The sequence below is a fragment of the Bufo bufo genome, chromosome 3 (genome assembly GCF_905171765.1).
Source record: "Bufo bufo chromosome 3, aBufBuf1.1, whole genome shotgun sequence".
NCBI lineage: Eukaryota > Metazoa > Chordata > Amphibia > Anura > Bufonidae > Bufo > Bufo bufo.
Genome location: NC_053391.1, coordinates 100,337,155 through 100,358,140, shown reverse-complemented (window position 1 = coordinate 100,358,140; position 20,986 = coordinate 100,337,155). Strand labels below are relative to the sequence as shown.

At 44.5% G+C, this 20,986-nt stretch overlaps 1 protein-coding gene across 1 annotated transcript in view; it reads right to left on the bottom strand.

Annotated features, from left to right (window-relative positions):
- NEK8 (NIMA related kinase 8) overlaps positions 1 to 20,986 on the bottom strand; it is a 126,783-nt gene that overhangs the window by 65,033 nt on the left and 40,764 nt on the right. Inside the window, exons 6-7 of the mRNA XM_040423403.1 lie at positions 3,883 to 3,962; positions 1,743 to 1,930 (exon numbers count right to left, since the gene is read on the bottom strand). Coding sequence (XP_040279337.1) covers positions 1,743 to 1,930; positions 3,883 to 3,962 — 268 coding nt within the window. The remainder of the gene's footprint in view (positions 1 to 1,742; positions 1,931 to 3,882; positions 3,963 to 20,986) is intronic.

Below are 20,986 nucleotides of genomic sequence, written 5' to 3'. Positions count from 1 at the left end.
CTACGTTACTATGATGAATCTCACAACAGTCATATGACGGCATTAGTTATGTAATGTGTATTACTAAAACAACATGTTAAATGCTGCACTTATTAACACTCCTCCACAGCATCAATCCCTGGATAAATACACATTACTAATATCACACACAGATAAAATAATACATTATAATGGAATTCAGGTGGAGTGGGAGCTAAGCTGCAGTATGCCGGCAGACCACTATGGATGGCGCCTTCTGCTTCCAGCTATGTCCGCTGTTTAGTTCAGCGCTGGCGGCTGCCAAAAACAGTGGATTGCTGGGGGTACCAGGTATCGGATGCCCACTGATCTGGTATTGAAGACTAGGGATGAGCGAACCTGAACTGCACAGTTGGAGTTCATACCGAACTTTGCGAGTTCAGGTACCCGGACCCGAACCCGGACTTTTTCACTGAAGTCCGGATTCGGGTGATTTTATTATTTTCCGTTATAACATGGTTATATCAGAAAATAATAGCATCCTTAAGACAGAATGCAAAACAATATGGCCATTTAGGGGTAAAACAAAACAAAAACAACTCGCCTCATCCACCTGATCGCGCTGCAGCAGCTTCTTCTATCTTCACTGTACAGGACCTGCGATGTGCATGACATCACCGCGCTCTCCCACGTGGTGATGTCAGCACGCATATCGCAGGTCCTTTGGCAGATCCTGTTCAGTGAAGATACAAGAAGCTGCAGCAGCGCGATCAAGTGGATCAGGAAAGTTTTTTTTTTAACCCCTAAATGGCCATATTGTTTTGCATTCTGTCTTAAGAATGCTATTATTTTCTGATATAAACATGATATAACGGAAAATAATAAGGTGAAGTTCAGGTCCCCATTTACTTCAATGGGGTTCGGGGTCAAGTTTGGGTCCCGAAACTGAACTTTGACCTGAAGTTCGGGCGAACCCGAACCTCCACAGGTTCGTTCATCCCTATTGAGGACCTATCCGGGGGAGAAGTTATCAATATCATAAAAATCGGAATATTCCTTTCAGGCGGCCATCATTTTGAAAACTGAACAAGCATTTCAATGACAGCTATTCACCCTGATCCCTTCATATACATGCATGCTCTGCTCAGCCGAGCATGCTTATGTTCTCATTAAGGTGAGGGAAATAGGTCACTAACAGACAGCTCTTATGGCGGCTTATATGCCGTGAAAACAAAGAACTGGGCTACTAAATTCCAACATGCCCAATACAACTTACAAACAGCATTACCCACTGAGAGAGAGAGTCGTGACACCCCCAAATTCATTAGATGGTTGGTGGGTTAGGCCGACATTCATCTAATGTGTTTGGGCAACTTTAATCTCTTCCATCTACCCCCTCTTCTGGCTAACGTGCTATCTATATGTTAGCAAAAAAAAAAAAGGGATATGGGGCTGCATACACAAAACGGTAGGATATTTTTAACCAAGGTGAGTTGCTAGTACTTGAAACTTTTAGATGCACTGGAGCAAAATAAAACAATAAAAAAAGGGAATATCTGAAAAAGTGCACTAAATTCACATGGGGTAAAGAAATCATACTCTTCTGTAGATCCTGGTAGTAGGTCACTTTCTCAACCATTTCCTTCGGTCCATCTTCCCATCTAAACTTTCTTTGCCTTACTTTACCTTTACTTAGCCCTGTAGTCTTCATGTGCCTTGCTATAACTAGAATACAAGTACAGGTCTCCGGTATGTAACATGGGTCAGAGTTCACTGGTGCTCACCTCCCACATGATAATCCTCCCAGACTTGGTGACTCCTGCTTTCTGGGTTCTGCCAGCTGACACCTGGACCACCTCTGTATTCAGCATTGGCAGACGGAGAGGGGTGGTGATCCCACTCCCCCAAGTGTACACAGAGGACAGAGGGGGAGGAATACCTGGCTTTGCAGGAGAATACCCCAGGCGGCCACCTGATCAGAACAATGAACACAAACATGTCAATGAGCTGAACTTCCGAATATTCTGCTCCAGCGCAACATGTTTTGGCAAAACCTAGTGATAACAAGAAAGAATTGAATGTGCTGCACAGATCTGCCTTTGGCTCAGTAATAGGCACCTGTCAGGTTAAATAAATGAGTGGCCAATGTGTAGCGGCAGCGACAACCGATAGCATGTTCATATGAATGATAAACGATATCTAAGCAGCTTCAAGGAAACGTTACATACATTCTGAGCATTTTCATCAGAAGAATACAAGGAAACAAGTACAGGCGGGTACATAACTGAATTATGGGCACCCACATAGTTATATTCCCTGGCTGAGACAGTCTAGAACATGTAAGACTCTGTAAGGCCTCATGCACACAGCCGTAGCCCGGCCGTGCCCGTATTGCGGCCCGCAAACAGCTTGAATGTTGCTCGCGCATTTGGGACCGCAAACTGTGGTCCCCAATGCATGGAACGGCCGTGTGCATGAGGCCTAACTCTGTTCAAGTGCAGAGAACCACCATTATCCTCAGTAACCTCATGCGATCAGAGTGGTGGCACTTTCTTTGCCATTCTGGAGACATTGTGTACAAAACGATATATTTTTTAAATAGCTAACAATTATTTTCTTAATACATTTACAACACATTTTGGCAACATGTCAGAAATCTTTTTAGGCCAGGTTTCAGAAAATCCGCACCTGCCAAAGATCTGCACACAGAACTGCTTCATTGTAATTCAGTGCAGGATCAGCAGATAAAATGAACAGGGCCCTGGGCTTGTAACTAGTACCACGCTGGTTCATGTGGTTGGCAGATGACAACTTGTGGTCTACGTTTATGTGGTCTTCTACACTACCTACACATGATGCTAAAATACAGATGTCATCAAATCGATAACTTTGCGGTACGAACAGTTACAGGCGCCGACTGAGCAGACTATTTTTGGGAAAGGACCATTCCTTCCTGATAGTTGCCTGCTTGTCAGTGGAGGTGAAGAGCTGCATGTACATGAAGTGATCACCTCCACTGTATGAGGGGGATTGGTCTTTACAGCAATTGCTCATCCTCAGGGGCGTAGCTAAAGGCACATGGGCCCTGGTGCAAGAGTTCCGCCTGGGCCGCCTTTCCGTCAGTGCTTTGTGGCAGGGGTGCACCTAGCCCAGGGATGGCCAACCTGAGGCTCTCCAGCTGTTGCAAAACTACAACTCCCATCATTCCCAGACTGCCAGCAGCTATCAGCTTACAGCAGGGCATTGTGGGAGTTGTAGTTTTACAACAGCTGGAGAGCCGCAGGTTGGCCATGCCTGACCTAGCCTTTCTGCTGCCTGAGGCAAAAATTAAAACGACCCCCCCCCCCCCCCCCCCCATGGCAAATTCTTGACCTAACCACTTCCCTCCAGCCGGAGGAGATTAACTTGAAGATTCTGAACCCCAGTGCAAAATCTATAACAGGTCCCTCCCAGCATGCCCTTTCTATAATACTGTTGTCTTTGGGCCCCCTCAGGCTCCAGGGCCCAGTAGCAACTGCTACCTCTGCACCCCCTATAGCTATTCCCCTGCTGATCCTCATACAGATTTATTGTTTCTGGGCAACAGATCGCTGTTTACACAGGACAATCTGTTGCCCACAAACAATAATTCAGGTGTCCTCATATATGATTATTTCACCCAATAAACACGCTCGTTCATCGAGTGATCGGCGTCAAGATGATCATCAGAAATGAGCATTTGTACTAACGTTCATTCCCAATAATCAGCTCGACAATTGGCTCATGTAAATCCGGCTCAACTCTCAGCCATTGTGTTCCCTCTACCAAACATCTGAAGTACATCAGATCTGGCCAGCTGATTCTTTAACCAGACAAACAAACCCATCGACATAATTATGAAATAAGCAATGTAATATAATGAAGATCAAGCTTGGAAATCCTCACCGCGGGATCTGGCGCTGGGGATCCGGCCAGCTGGCCGTCCACGAGTTACTGCAGGCATTGCTGCCAGAGGCTTCTCCACTCTACAGAGCAAAAAAAGGTCAGTCATTAAGATTGCAAGACTTTAGAAAGAGCAACTGTGCAATGAAGAATCAGTTGGCCCTGTAGAAACTGAATGAAAGGGTAGTAGTCAGGTAAGGCTACTTTCACACCGTCATGGATCTGCAAAAACGCTTCCGTTACAATAATACAACTGCATCCATCCGTCTTGAACGGATCCGGATGTATTATGTCTTCTATAGCCATGACGGATCCGTCTTGAACACCACTGAAAGTCAATGGGGGACGGATCCGTTTTCTATTGTGCCAGATTGTGTCAGAGGAAACGGATCCGTCCTTATTGACTTACATTGTGTGCCAGGACGGATCCGTTTGGCTCCACTTCGTCAGGCGGACACCAAAACGCTGCAAGCAGTGTTATGGTGTCCGCCTCCAGAGCGGAATGGAGATGGATCGGAGGCAAACTGATGCATTCTGAGCGGATCCTTATCCATTCAGAATGCATTAGGGCAAAACTGATCCGTTTTGGACCGCTTGTGAGAGCCCTGAACGGATCTCACAAACGGAAAGCCAAAACGCTAGTGTGAAAGTAGCCCAACATGGGCCACCCATCCAGATCTCCGCTCTGTTGTACAGATTGATGGCAGTGTACACACCAGCACTTCCACTCCATGATCACGGAGCCCCTGCAGTGACGTGATGTTCTTGTACACGTCACCACTGAGGCCGGTGTTCTATCAAAAAACCTTACCTCGTTAAAAAACCTTACCTCTTGTGACTTCCGGGGGTGTGCGCCTCAACTTCCGGGGGTGTGCGCCTCAGCGCAAGCGCACTACCACGGCACGGGTAAGGTAAAATTACAGGGAGCGCTAGGTTTTTTAAGGAGGTAAGGTTTTTTTGATAGAACACCGGACCATATGTGCACTCACTCCCGTGATTCCCGGCCACCAGAAAGGCCAGCCGTTTTACTTGTAGTATGCAAGCGTGGCCACCGTTGCTGCATTGCAGTGCTGGCCGTAACCCCTAGAAACGGGCAGTGTATAAAAGCAGGAAAATAGAAGGCGATGGGTGCCACAAGCATTATAGGAAACTGATATACCTTAGTAAGTGATTTAAAATAACGTTATAGACAACCCCTCTAATGTTTATGATTTACTGATTTTTAGGACTTTTTTTTTAATGCAAAGAAGTTATTACACATGTATTGGTGACATCAGATCACTGGAAGGTATGCAACTGCCAGAATGTTCTGCGCAAGACATGATGTGCATAATGACAATTTCTGTACAGTGCTGCATAATAAGTTAGTGCTATATAAGAAACATAATACGACACATAGGCTCTCACATACTGTGCATGTAGGATGACTGTGGGTGGGATATTCATGGAGCATAAGCAAAATTGCTGCACTTGTGAACTGTTCTAGGGCAGCACTCATTAAAGTCTAACTACTGTATCAATTTACTCCCCAATCAGTAGTAGTACAAGCGAAGATATGAAGCTCTGTAATATAATGCCTCTTTCTCCACCAGACTCCCCCCTCCTGCACTAATCACTCACCCTCAAATCATTGGTAAAATGTGTCCTCAGAAAGGCAAGAGGAAAATAGAATTTCAGCTTTAGGGCTCATGCACACGGCCGTACTGTGTTTTGCGGTCCGCAAATCGCGGATCCGCAAAACACGGATACTGGCTGTGTGCATTTCGTGGAACGGAACATCTGGCCCCTAATAGAAAAGTCCTATCCTTGTCCGTAATGTGGACAATAATAGGTCGTTTCAGTTTTTTGCGGCCCCCTTGAAGTAAAAGGCTCCGCATACGGGCGGCAAAAAAAAAACCCTCAACGGACACGGACAAAATATACGTTTGTGTGCATGAGCCCTTACTCAGACATCAGGCTACAGTTACTGCCCATATTATTCTATGGATAGGGGAGAGGGAGGAGACAGCTGGTGTTTATGCTTCTAGTACTTTTTTACCTCGCCCCGATGCTGGAATCACAGCGTCATACAGCTTACAGCTCTGTACTGCCGTGTTATGTCCTCCATGCTTCTGTGTGTGTAAGAGAAAGACAGAGGAGCAGGACCTCCTCTCCTCTACATGTGCTGTGTATGGGAGACATCAAAGCGGCTAGTCTCCAGGGAAAACTAACAACTGGAACCTGATAATGCATAATATGCATTCATATGCAGTCATGTACTGGTCAAACAGTCTTATTCCTCATGTTGGCTTATTCTGAAAATTCTACCAAAACAATAGGTATAAAAAGTGTAGCTATTAAAATATCACTCAACTCTTAAACTGTAGAACTGAACAAAATTTTAGGAAGTTGTTCAATCGTGGGGAATTCCTTTAAATGATCTCTGTGACTAGAACTGAGATTACCTTAGGGTAGGAGGATCTGTGGTCATAAATTCAGAAGCCTCACTTTAGATAGTAATGTCTGTCATATAATAAATGCAGCCTGTTTAAGTAAAAGTCATGTCACATCAGTCAGAAAAAAAACGTAATGTTATGTAACCAGGTGGAGGATTTCTTACTAGGAAATATCAGCACGACAGCTCTAATAGCCTTGGCATCAGAAGTTGTGAATCAGCGCCCACACAACTCACTCCCCACACACTAAACGGTGGGGGAATGCAATTAGAGTCTCAGTCAGATCGGGATTTTATGGAAACTTTTTCACTTCTATAAATGCTGAACTACATTATGAGCTGTCAGGGCACTCGAGTTAAGGGCTACACATCAAACAGTCTCTGATGGGTTTCATTGAGAAGGTAAAGGAACAGTTTGCAGATGCTGTGAGACTGAAAGCTTCAGAAGACAAACTGTTGACAATTTTTAATAAAGTGGTGGTAGGTTGTGGTGGCTCACTAGCAAGTAGTTAAGGTATGGTGCTGCAAGCTCATATAGAGGGAATCACCCCACCCTCTTCTAAAGGCAAATGTAGTAATAGAGTAATGAGCGAGCACTCATACACTTGGCAACCAAATTGACATGTGCAGAAAATATTTATTATATCCCCATAAAATACAAGTAATAAAATTTATAAGAACAATGTAGCAATAATATACAACATTACAATCACATATATTGTGGTAGATATGATCGACACTATATTCATATGACTCAATAGTGTCGATAAATTCAATAACATATATCACACCAAGAAACTTCAAGTATATGCTGTTATTTGGGAAAGAGGGGGTATTATCTTCTAGCGCTCTATCCCAATTTGGGAAACTGAATGTCACTGAAAATGCTGTAGGTGTATTCACTGGGAGCGCAATATGTTCATAAAGTGTCCACAGGAATCCTGATAATGTGAAAAGTCTCTTATAGCATATCCTTTTAAGGTCGATATGAGCTTTGAATTGAAGAAAACTTTAAATCGATGTTTGGCTTACCGTCTAGCGTCTGCTGTCTCCCTATTGCTTCAATGGAGCTTTAAATATTTGCCGGCTTATTCAGTCGCTCCATACAGCAAGCTGGTTTAAATGTTGCGGGAGTTCCAAAGATCGCAGGAGTTACCACTCTGTTCCGCAATTTCCTTTGGTGCAGCTTTCGACGATAAGAATAGTTAATCCTTTACTGTAGAGATTTTCTTCTGTATGGCCATACAATATTATCGGAGGCTTTTCAATGCAGGTACATCACTTGTTTCACCATACGCGTTACGGGTAGATTCACTCTCCCTTCCTCAGTGGTCTGAGGAAGGGAGAGTGAATCTACGTAACGCGTATGGTCTGAGGAAGGGAGAGTGAATCTACCCGTAACGCGTATGGTGAAACAAGTGATGTACCTGCATTGAAAAGCCTCCGATAATACTGTATGGCCATACAGAAGAAAATCTCTACAGTAAAGGATTAACTATTCTTATCGTCGAAAGCTGCACCAAAGGAAATTGCACCAAAGGTGGCCACTGTTAAAGGGGCGGTCACTGTGAAAGAGGCAGTCACTGTTAAAGGGGCAGCCACTGTGAAAGTTACTGTTAAAGGAGCAGTCACTGTGAAAGTCACTGTTAAAGGGGCGGCCACTGTAATAGTCACTGTTAAAGGGGCGGTCACTGTGAAAGTCACTGTTAAAGGGGCGGTCACTGTGAAAGTCACTGTTAACCACCTCAGCTCCCCTAGCTTAAACACCCTTAATGACCAGACCACTTTTTACAATTCTGCATTACACTACTTTCACGGTTTATTGCTCGGTCATACAACTTACCACCCAAATGAGTTTTACCTCCTATTCTTCTTACTAATAGAGCTTTCATTTGGTGGTATTTCATTGCTGCTGACATTTTTTTTGTTATTAATCGAAATTGACCGAAATTTTTGCAAAAAAATGACATTTTTCACTTTCCGTTGTAAAATTTTTCAAATAAAACTACATTTCTATATACATTTTTCTCTAAATTTATTGTTCTACATGTCTTTGATAAAAAAAAAAATGCAATAAGTGTATATTTATTGGTTTGCGCAAAAGTTATAGCGTTTACAAAATATGGTACAAAAATGTGAATTTCCGCATTTTGAAGCAGCTCTGACTTTCTGAGCACCTGTCATGTTTCCAGAGGTTCTACAATGCCCAGACAGTAAAAACACCCCACAAATGACCCCATTTCGGAAAGTAGACACCCTAAGGTATTCGCTGATGGGCATAGTAAGTTCATAGAAGTTTTTATTTTTTGTCACAAGTTAGCGGAAAATGATGATTTTTTTTTTCTTACAAAGTCTCATATTTCACTAACTTGTGACAAAAAATTAAAACTTCCATGAACTCACTATGCCCATCACGAAATACCTTGGGGTGTCTTCTTTCCAAAATGGGGTCACTTGTGGGGTATTTATACTGCCCTGGCATTTTAGGGGACATAAAGCGTGAGAAGAAGTCTGGAATCCAAATGCCTAAAAAATGCCCTGTAAAATCCTAAAGGTGCTCCTTAGAATTTGGGCCCCTTTGGGCACCTAGGCTGCAAAAAAGTGTCACACATGTGGTATCGCCGTACTCAGAAGAAGTAGGGCAATGTGTTCTGGGGTGTATTTTTACATATACCCATGCTGGGTGAGAGAAATATCTCTCTAAAAGTCAACTTTTCCCATTTTTTTATACAAAGTTGTCATTTTAGAGAGATATTTCTCTCACCCTGCATGGGTATATGTAAAAAGACACCCCAAAACACATTGCCCAACTTCTCCTGAGTACGGCGATACCACATCTGTGACACTTTTTTGCAGCCTAGGTGCGCAAAGGGGCCCAAATTCTAAAGAGCACCTTTAGGATTTCACAGGGCATTTTTTACGCATTTGGATTCCAAATTACTTCTCACGCTTTAGGTCCCCTAAAATGCTAGGGCAGTATAAATACCCCACAAGTGACCCCATTTTGGAAAGGAGACACCCCAAGGTATTCCGTGAGGGGCATGGCGAGTTCCTAGAATATATATTTTTTGGCACAAGTTAGCGGAAAATGTTTTTGTTTTTTTTCTCTTACAAAGTCTCATATTCCACTAACTTGCGACAAAAAATTAAATTTTACATGAACTCGCCATGCCCCTCACGAAATACCTTGGGGTGTCTTCTTTCCAAAATGGGGTCACATGTGGGGTATTTATACTGCCCTGGCATTTTAGGGGCCCTAAAGCGTGAGAAGAAGTCTGGAATATAAATGTCTAAAAAATTTTACGCATTTGGATTCCGTGAGGGGTATGGTGAGTTCAAGTGAGATTTTATTTTTTGTCACAAGTTAGTGGAATATGAGACTTTGTAAGAAAAAAACAAAAAAAAAAACAATTTCCGCTAACTTGTGACAAAAAAAAAAAAATCTTCTATGAACTCGCCATGCCCCTCGAAAGTGATCTTTTTATAGCGCCGCAGCGATTTTACTGTGTTTTTGCAGTGATCAGAAAAAAATAAAATTCTGTCACTGCGGTGGGGCGGACTGAACGCAAGTGTGCGCACAACATCAGGCCTGATCGGGCGAACACTGCGTTTTTTTGTAGAGCCTATAGAACATGTCCCATTCTTGTCCGCAATAAAGAAAAGGCATTTTCTATATAGTTCTGGCAATGTGCGGAGCCGCAAAATGCGGAAAGCACATTGCCGGTGTCCGTGTTTTGCGGATCCGCGGTGTCCGTGTTTTGCGGATCCGCTAAACACATACGGACGTCTGAATGGAGCCTTACAGGGGGGTGATCAATGACAGGGGGGTGATCAGGGAGTCTATATGGGGTGATCACCCCCCTGTCATTGAACACCCCCCTGTAAGGCTCCATTCAGACGTCCGTATGTGTTTTGCGGATCCGCAAAACACATACGGACGTCTGAATGGAGCCTTACAGGGGGGTGATCAATGACAGGGGGGTGATCAGGGAGTCTATATGGGGTGATCAGGGGTTAATAAGTGACGGGGGGGTGTAGTGTAGTGGAGTTTGGTGCTACTTTACAGAGCTGCCTGTGTCCTCTGGTGGTCGATCCAAGCAAAAGGGACCACCAGAGGACCAGGTAGCAGGTATATTAGACGCTGTTTTCAAAACAGCGTCTAATATACCTTTTTGGGGTTAAAAAAATCACATCTACAGCATGCCAGCAAATGATCGCCGCTGGCAGGCTGTAGATGTACTCGTTAACCTCCGGTTCCTGTGAACGCGCGCTCCTGTGTGCACGCATTCACAGGAAATGTCGCCTCTCGCGAGAGGACGCGCCGGCGCGTCCAGGAGGAATAACAGGGCCGCCGCCAGGACGCAATCCTGCGTACAGCGGTCTTGAGCTGGTTAAAGGGACGATTACTGTGAAAGTCACTGTTTAACCCCTTAAGAACTCAGCCCTATTTCACCTTAAGGACTTGGCCATTTTTTTTTCAAATCTGACCAGTGTCACTTTATGTGGTGATAACTTTAAAACGCTTTGACTTATCCAGGCCGTTCTGAGATAGTTTTTTCGTCACATATTGTACTTCATGACACTGGTAAAATGAAGTAAAAAAAATTCATTTTTATTTATTAAAAAAAATACCAAATTTACCAAAAATTTGTAAAAAATTGCAAATTTCCAAGTTTCAATTTCTCTACTTCTATAATACATAATAATACCTCCAAAAATAGTTATTACTTTACATTCCCCATATGTCTACTTCATGTTTGGATCATTTTGGGAATGATATTTTATTTTTTGGGGATGTTACAAGGCTTAGAAGTTTAGAAGCAAATCTTAGAAACCTTAGAAACCACACAAAAATTACCCCATTCTATAAACTACACCCCTCAAAATATTCAAAACAGATTTTACAACCTTTGTTAACCCTTTAGGTGTTCCACAAGAATTAATGGAAAAAAGGGTTAACAGCCAAACCAAACTCAATATTTATGGCCCCGATTCTGTAGTTTACAGAAACACCCCATATGTGGTCGTAAACCGCTGTACGGGCACACGGCAGGGCGCAGAAGGAAAGGTATGCCATACGGTTTTTGGAAGGCAGATTTTGCTGGACTGGTTTTTTTGACACCATGTCCCATTTGAAGCCCCCCTGATGCACCCCTAGAGTAGAAACTCCAAAAAAGTGGCCCCATTTTAGAAACTACGCGATAGGGTGGCAGTATTGTTGGTACTAGTTTAGGGTACATATGATTTTTGGTTGCTCTATATTACACTTTTTGTGAGGCAAGATAACAAGAAATAGCTGTTTTGGCACCGTTTTCATTTTTTGTTATTTACAACATTCATCTGACAGGTTAGATCATGTGATATTTTTATAGACCAGGTTGTCACGGATGCGGCGATACCTAATATGTATACTTTTTTTTTTTATTTATGCAAGTTTTACACAATGATTTATTTTTTGAAGCAAAAAAAAAATCATGTTTTAGTGTTTCCATAGTCAGAGCCATAATTTTTTCAGTTTTTGGGCGATTACCTTGGGTAGGGTATGATTTTTGCGGGATGAGATGACTGTTTTATTGGCACAATTTTGGGGTGCGTGTGACTTTTTGATCGCTTGCTATTACACTTTTTGTGATGTAAGGTGACAAAAAATGGTTTATTTAGCACAGTTTTTATTTAAAATTTTTTACGGTGTTCATCTGAGGGGTTAGATCACATGATATTTTTATAGAGCCGGTCGATACGGACGCGGCGATACCTAATATGTATACTTTTTTTTTTATTTATGTAAGTTTTACACAATAATATTTTTAAAACAAAAAAAAAACATAGAGAGACATAGTTTTTTCAGTTTTTGGGCGATTGTCTTAGGTAGGGTCTCATTTTTTGCGGGATGAGATGACGGTTTGATTGGTATTACCTAATATGTATACTTTTTTTTCCCCCTATTTTTTTTTTACTTTATTTGGGGAAAATGACGTTTTTGTTTATGTTTACTTGAAACTTTTAATTTTTGGGGGGGGAAACTTTATTTTTTAAACTTTTTTTTTACTTTATTTTTTGTCCCACTTTGGGACTTAAACTTTTGGGGGTCTAATCCTTTACAATGCATTCCAATACTTCTGTATTGGAATGCATTGGCTGTATGAGTAATACAGTGAGTATTACTCATACAGCTTCCGGCCTGTGAGATTCAGGGGGCTGGATCTCACAGGCTCGTCACCGGAAGGCAGCGCGATGCCTTCCTTAGGCATCGAGCTGCCTTCCATACCATCGGGTCCCCCCTACAGCCGCATGGGGACCCGATGGCACCGCCACACGCCGCCGTAAACCGCAGGTAAAACCGCAAACCACAGGTCTGAGTCGACACGGGACCCTCCCGCGCATTTAGCCAAGGTGCCTGCTCAATGATTTGAGCAGGCACCGGGTTCCGATCACCGCCCGCCGGGCGGCGGTGATCGCAAATACAAATGACGTACCGGTACGTCATGGATCCTTAAGGACTCGGGAAACATGCCGTACCGGTATGTCATAAGTCCTTAAGGGGTTAAGGGGCGGTCACTGTAAAAGTTACTGTTAAAGGGGCGGTCACTGTGAAAGTCACTGTTAAAGGGGCGGTCACTGTTAAAGGGGCGGCCACTGTAATAGTCAATGTTAAAGGGACGATCACTGTGAAAGTCACTGTTTAAGAGGCGGTCACTGTGAAAGTTACTGTTAAAGGGGCGGTCACTGTTAAAGGGGCAGTCACGGGCTATCATGGAGTGAGGACGCTCTCTGCTGCAGCTCCTCCACTATCCTGACCTTATCCTGGACATCCGCGGGATTTCTCGCTCCAGAACAGCGGGGTGCAGGCTGTGGGACCGTCTACACTGGTCTGGCTCCTTTTGGGACCCTCATCCTCAGTATCACTGATTGTGTTCCAGTGCGGCCTACTACATACCTGGTGCCTGAGCCGCCGGTCGCCATCTTGGAGCCCGACTCTACTCACCTCCGCCTGGTCCTCGATGTGTGCGGAGTTCGGCCTGGGAGCTGTCTGGTGAGACCCGTTTCCTCCTGCTTTCTCCTCGTGGCCCTCCTGTGTCTCCGGCCGGCAGCGCTCATCTGTAGTGTGCGGCTGCACTCACGCCGCGGAGGGAGGAGGCGTCATCACTTGGGCCTTCTGTGGGGAGGCCGGCGCTTCTTCTTTGCGGCTCCCTGACCTGACGTCCTGCTGGCGCTGAGGCGGAGTGACATCTGGCCACCTGCTGGACTGGACCCGCTCTTGATGGTCTCCTGTCTCTTCCCCTGAAGATCCACGTGTCTGGAGGCCTGGATCAGGGTGCGGCTCCTCTTCAGGTGCTTGTAGTGCCTCCCTACAAATTTGGTGTCTGCTGCAGCCATCTCCTCCACTGGGGTAAGAGTTACTGGCCCTCAGTGGTTTCCCCTGGACTGTCTGCTCTGGTGGCCAGGTGCTGCTCCTATATACATGGGCCGCAAAACAGTAGGTTTCGGTGGCCAGTTCCCTCCAAATTGGTTGTCAACGCCATGAGTCAAACTGAAGATAAGGAGGTTGGTGACCCCTCTGATCCGGAAGGGGTAGATTTGAGTAAAATAATGTCAGCAATTACAAAATGCCAATCTGCGCTTACAGTCAAAATAGACCACCTGCAGTCTGACATCACCTGTCTCAGGCATGACATTGATAAAATTTGTGACAGGACCACAGAAGTGGAGAGAAGACTGGGAGAGGTGGAGGATGTAGCCCACTCAGGGGGAAACCAGATCAGGGCTCTACAGCAACAAGTAAAACTCCTGCAGGCGAAAGTTGATGATGCTGAAAACCGGAACAGGCGGAATAATATACGTATCATGGGCCTTCCTGAGAGGGCTGAGGGTGCATCGCCTGAAGTTCTTTGCGGAACAGTTTATCAAAGAATGTTTGGATCCCATTAGCCTTTCCACTACCTTTGTTGTTGAGAGAGCGCACAGGATACCTACTAAACCCCTACCGCCAGGGGCACCTGCACACGCATTTATACTGAAAGTCCTGAATTACCGGGACCGTGATACTATTCTGGCGGCAGCTCAGCAGATACAGGAGATTAAGTTTGGGAACGCAAAGATCTCATTTTATCCGGATTTCTCTTCGGAGGTTCAAAAGCAAAGATGCCAGTTTACAGCTGTGAGGGCCCGCCTAAGCGAGAAGGGCCCCCTTTATGCAATGTTGTACCCTGCACGTCTTCGGGTACAAGATGGAGAGATTGCTAGGTTCTTTTCCACTCCGGAGGAGGCTGCGGACTGGCTCGACAGGAGAGGCTGAGTCTATGTGGGTCCCTAGGTCACGGGACCTCTTCATATTCCACGGATGTCCGTTATATCTGCGGGGGCTGAAGTTGCACTGAACTTCTTCACTATCCCTGCATTGCTATGACCAACGTGTTAAAGTTAACTGTTCCTGATCCCTTATCTGGCTGGATAGCTATTAGTCTTAGTTCGGGTTACTGCGCTCAGATAGGTTGGGTGGTCTGGGCAGGGAGGGGGGATGTATCTACGGGATATGTTTCACCTGTTTCATATTTGTTTTATGTGTTGGTGTCTTGCCTTGTGGTGTGAGTGTGGGTGTGTCTGGCCCGGATGTCCTGGGATTTTTGCGACTTATGTGGTCGGCTTTGTAACATGATGGCAACCTGTAATTTTATCTCCTGGAACGTCAGGGGGCTTAATGACAAAGTGAAAAGATCTCTTGTATTTAATTACTTGAAGAAATTCTCCCCGGATGTGGTTCTACTGCAGGAGACCCACTTGAGAGGCCAAAAGTTGCTGGCGTTGAAGCGTCCTTGGGTAGGATCTTCATTTCACGCTGTATATAGTAACTACGCTAGGGGGGTCTCTGTCCTGGTGTCCAAATCAATCCCTTTTCAGTTGCATTCTGTGCAGACAGACTTGTTTGGGCGTTATCTAATTGTACACGCTGCTATACGGGGAAGGGACTACATAGTGGTACATCCCCCCCCCTTTCAAAGAGGAGAACTAGAAGACATAATGGGGAAGGTATCAACTTTACCGACTGACCCACTAATTATGATGGGAGATTATAATGCAGTGCTGGATCCAATTGCAGATAGACTTCGTCCTCAGGTCTCACATAATAGGTCACTTGTAAATTGGGCTGATGCGCATGACCTGACTGAAGGCTGGAGATTTCTTCAACACTCCTGTCACTCGGCTTCTTTTGATACCTTGTCCCGTATAGATTTAGTGTTTGTTAATAGGGAGCTATTGCCGTGGCTGTCTAGGGTGGAATACCTCCCAAGGGGTATCTCGAATCATGCCCCGTTACTTGTGATTTTAACAATGCCGCTGGCACCCCCGGATAGGCAGTGGCATCTCAATGCTAGATGGTTGGAGGTCTTACCTGTGGCTTGTGCAGCTTTGGAGGGGGCAGCGGATTATTGGGCTTCTAATGAGGGGTCAGCAAATCCTGCTATTGAATGGGAGGCCTTTAAAGCGGTGCAACTCGGTACTCTTATACATGCTATTGCATCGCATAGGAAAGAATTAGTGAGTACTAGGACTAAACTAGAGGAAGAAGTAGCCAATAAGGAGGGTGAATATACTCGGAACCCTGGCCCAGAATCTTGTGAGATGTGGGAGGAGGCCCAGAGGAGATATCACCTTCATTTATTGGAATATACTCAGAAGAAGCTACTGTATGTATCAGAAACAAGTGGTGTTCTCGGAAGGGGACAAAAACAGTTGGGCTCTGTCGTATTTACCAAAACCAGAAAATCCTCAGACAGTGGTCTCCCTTATTACTAACACGGAGGGTGTCCAGTTTTCCCAGCCGGAGGATATTTGTGCTCTATTCGCCGGTTACTACTCTGACCTATATACCTCTAAAACACTGTATACAGCTAGTGACATTCAGGGGTTTCTGAAGAGCGTCCAGCTTACGCCTCTTTCCCGCTCGGACAGATCCTTTCTGGACGCGCCCATTGAGGAGGGGGAAGTTAGGGCAGCAATAGATAGTATGATGGTTGGGAAGTCTCCTGGTCCGGATGGTTTCCCGTTAGAATAGTACAAGGCGGATGTGGATAGGCAAAGCAAGCGATTGTTGAAACTCTTCAACTATGCGTTTGAGTGTAACAGACTGCCCCCGTCATTCATGGAGGCGACCATTGTGGTGATTCACAAACCTGGGAAAACACTCCGGACTAGTGCAGCTCCTATAGACAAATTTCCCTTTTGAATGTGGATGCGAAAATCCTAGCTAAACTTCTCGCTAGACGACTCAGGGATGTAATCTTGTCTGTGATCGATCCCGACCAATCGGGTTTTATGCCGGGTAAGACAACTGATGTTAATCTTAGGAGATTGTTTACCAACTTACAGGTCTCACACGATAATGCGTGAGCTCAAGTGATCGCATCCCTTGATAATGAAAAGGCATTCGACTCAGTACACACAGTATTACTCATACAGCCAATGCATTCCAATACAGAAGTATTGGAATACATTGTAAAGGATTAGACACCCAAAAGTTGAAGTCCCAAAGTGGAACAAAAAAAAAAGTGGGAAATTTTTTTTTCAAAAAATAGTTCCCCCCCAAAAAATTTAAAGTTTTAAGTAAAAATAAACCAAAACGTAATTTTCCCCAAATAAAGTAAAAAAAAAAAAATAGGTAAGAAATAGGGGACAAAAAAATAAATAGACATAGTAGGTATCGCCGCGTGCCGATACCGGCTCTATAAACACATGACCTAACCCCTCAGATGAACACCGTAAAAAATAAAAACTGTGCTAAATAAAACATTTTTTTGTCACCTTACATCACAAAAAGTACAACAGCAAGCGATCAAAAAATCGTACACCCACCAAAATAGTACCAATCTAACCGCCACCTCATCCCGCAAAAAATGAGCCCCTACCTGAGACAATCGCCAAAAAAATAAAAAAAACTATGGCTCAGAATATGGAGACACTAAAACATCATTTTTTTTGTTTTAAAAAATATGTTATCGTGTAAAACTTACATAAATAAAAAAAAAAGCATACATATTAGGTATCGCCGCATCCGTATTGACCGGCTCTATAAAAATATCACATGACCTAACCCCTCAGATGAACACCGTAAAAAAATAAAAATAAAAACTGTACTAAATAAACCATTTTTTGTCACCTTACATCACAAAAAGTGTAATAGCAAGTGATCAAAAAGTCATATCCACCCCAAAATACTGCCAATCAAACAGTCATCTCATTCCGCAAAAATCATACCCTACCCAAGATAATCGCCCAAAAACTGAAAAAACTATGGAAACACTAAAACATGATTTTTTTTTGTTTTAAAAATGAAATCATTGTGTAAAACTTAAATAAAAAAAAAGTATACATATTAGGTATCGCCGTGTCCGTAATAAGTTACTCTATAAAAATATCACATGAGCTAACCCATCAGGTGAACACCGTAAATTTTTTTAAAATAAAAACCGTGTAAAAAAAGCCATTTTTTGTCACCTTACATCACAAGTGTAATAGCAAGCGATCAAAAAGTCATATGCACCTCAAAATAGTGCTAATCAAACCGTCATCTCATCCCGCAAAAAATGAGACCCTACCTAAGATAATCGCCCAAAAACTGAAAAAACAATGGCTCTCAGAATATGGAGACTCTAAAACATGATTTTATTTGTTTCAAAAATGAAATCATTGTGTAAAACTTACATAAATAAAAAAATTGTATACATATTAGGTATCGCTGCATCCGTGACAACCTGCTCTATAAAAATATCACATGATCTAACCTGTCAGATGAATGTTGTAAATAACAACAAAAAAAACGGTGCCAAAACAGCTATTTCTTGTTACCTTGCCTCACAAAAAGTGTAATATTGAGCAACCAAAAATCATATGTACCCTAAACTAGTACAAACAAAACTGCAACCCTATCCCGTAGTTTCTAAAATGGGGTCACTTTTTTGGAGTTTCTACTCTAGGGGTGCATCAGGGGGGCTTCAAATGTGACATGGTGTCAAACAAACAGTCCAGCAAAATCTGCCTTCCAAAAACTGTATTGGCATTCCTTTCCTTCTGCACCCTGCTGCGTGCCCGTACAGCGGTTTACGACCACATATGGGGTGTTTCTGTAAACTACAGAATCAGGGGTTAACGACGTTTGTAAAATCTGTTTTGAATACCTTGAGGGGTGTAGTTTCTAGAATGGGGTCATTTTTTGGGTGGTTTCTTTTATGTAAGCCTCACAAAGTGACTTCAGACCTGAACTGGTCCTTAAAAAGTTGGTTTTTGAAAATTTCTGAGAAATTTCAAGATTTACTTCTAAACTTTTAAGCCTTTTAACGTCACCCAAAAATAAAATCTAATTCCCAAAATGATCCTAACATGAAGTAGACATATGGGGAATGTAAAGTATAAACTATTTTTGTAGGTATTAGGCCTCATGCACACGACCGTTGTGTGCACCCGTGGCCGTTGTGCCGTTTTCCGTTTTTTTTCGCGGACCCATTGACTTTCAATGGGTCCGTGGAAAAATCGGAAAATGCACCGTTTTGCAGCCGCATCCGTGATCCGTGTTTCCTGGCCGTGAAAAAAATATGACCTGTCCTATTTTTTTCACGGCCAACGGTTCACGGACCCATTCAAGTCAATGGGTCCGTGAAAGAACACGGATGCACACAAGATTGGCATCCGTGTCCGTGATCCGTAGGTTAGTTTTTATACAGACGGATCCGAAGATCCGTCTGCATAAAAGCTTTTTCAAAGCTGAGTTTTCACTTCGTGAAAACTCAGAACCGACAGTATATTCTAACACAGAAGCGCTCCCATGGTGATGGGGACGCTTCTAGTTAGAATACACTACAAACTGTGTACAAGACTGCCCCCTGCTGCCTGGCAGCACCCGATCTCTTACAGGGGGCCGTGATCAGCACAATTAACCCCTTGTGCTGATCACGGCCCCCTGTAAGAGATCAGGGCTGCCAGGCAGCAGGGGGCAGACCCTCCCCCCCCTCCCCAGTTTGAATATCATTGGTGGCCAGTGCGGCCCCCCCCCCTTCTATTGTAATAATAGGTTGGTGGCCAGTGCGGCCCCCCCCCCCTCCCTCTATTGTAATAATTCGTTGGTGGCACAGTGTGCGCCCCCCCCTCCCTCCCTCTATTGTAATAATTCGTTGGTGGCACAGTGTGCGCCCCCCATCGGCCCCCCCTCCCTCTATAGCATTAACAACATTGGTGGCCAGTGTGCGGCCTCCCATCTCCCCCCCCCCCCCCCCCCATCATTGGTGGCAGCGGAGTTCCGATCGGAGTCCCAGTTTAATCGCTGGGGCTCCGATCGGCAACCATGGCAACCAGGATGCTACTACAGTCCTGGTTGCCATGGTTACTTAGCAATAGTACAATAGTAGAAGATTCATACTTACCTGCTGCTGGCTGCTGCGATGTTCGTGTCCGGCCGGGAGCTCCACCTACTGCTAAGTGACAGGTCTGTGCGGCGCATTGCTAAATGAACTGTAACTTACCAGTAGGAGGAGCTCCTGGCCGGACACGAACATCGCAGCTCCCAGGTAAGTATGAATCTTTTACTATTGTACTATTGCTAGTAACCCGCTGCCACCAATGATCGGGGGGGGGGGGGGGGGGGGGAAGATGGGAGGCCGCACACTGGCCACCAATGTTGTTAGTGCTATAGAGGGAGGGGGGGCCAATGGGGGGCGCACACTGTGCCACCAACGATTTATTACAATAGAGGGAGGAAGGGGGGAGGGGGGCGCACACTGTGCCACCAACGAATTATTACAATAGAGGGAGGAAGGGGGGGGCGGGGGGGGGGCACACTGTGCCACCAACGAATTATTACAATAGAGGGAGGAAGGGGGGGGGGGGGCCGCACTGGCCACCAATGATATTCAAACTGGGGGGGGGGGGGGGGGGGTCTGCCCTCTGCTGCCTGGCAGCCCTGATCTCTTACAGGGGGATATGATAGTACAATTAACCCCTTCAGGTGCGGCACCTGAGGGGTTAATTGTGCTGATCACGGCCCCCTGTAAGAGATCGGATGCTGCTAGGCAGCAGGGGGCAGTCATGTACACAGTTTGTAGTATATTCTAACTAGAAGCGTCCCCATCACCATGGGAACGCCTCTGTGTTAGAATGTACTGTCGGAAATGAGGTTTCACGATCTAACTCATATCCGACAGTATATTCTAACATAGAGGCGTTCCCATGGTGATGGGGACGCTTCAAGTTAAAATATACCATCGGATTGGAGAAAACTCCGATCCGATGGTATAAAAGGGACTCCAGACTTTACATTGAAAGTCAATGGGGACGGATCCGTTTGAAATGGCACCATATTGTGTCAACGTCAAACGGATCCGTCCCCATTGACTTGCATTGTAATTCAGGACGGATCCGTTTGGCTCCGCACGGCCAGGCGGACACCAAAACGACTTTTTTTTCATGTCCGTGGATCCTCCAAAAATCAAGGAAGACCCACGGACGAAAAAACGGTCACGGATCACGGGAAAACGGAACCCCGTTTTGCGGACCGCAAAAAAATACGGTCGTGTGCATGAGGCCTTACTATGTATTATAGAAGTAGAGAAATTGAAACTTGAAAATTTGCAAATTTGGTATTTTTTTATAAAAAAAAAATGATTTTTTTTTTTACTCCATTTTACC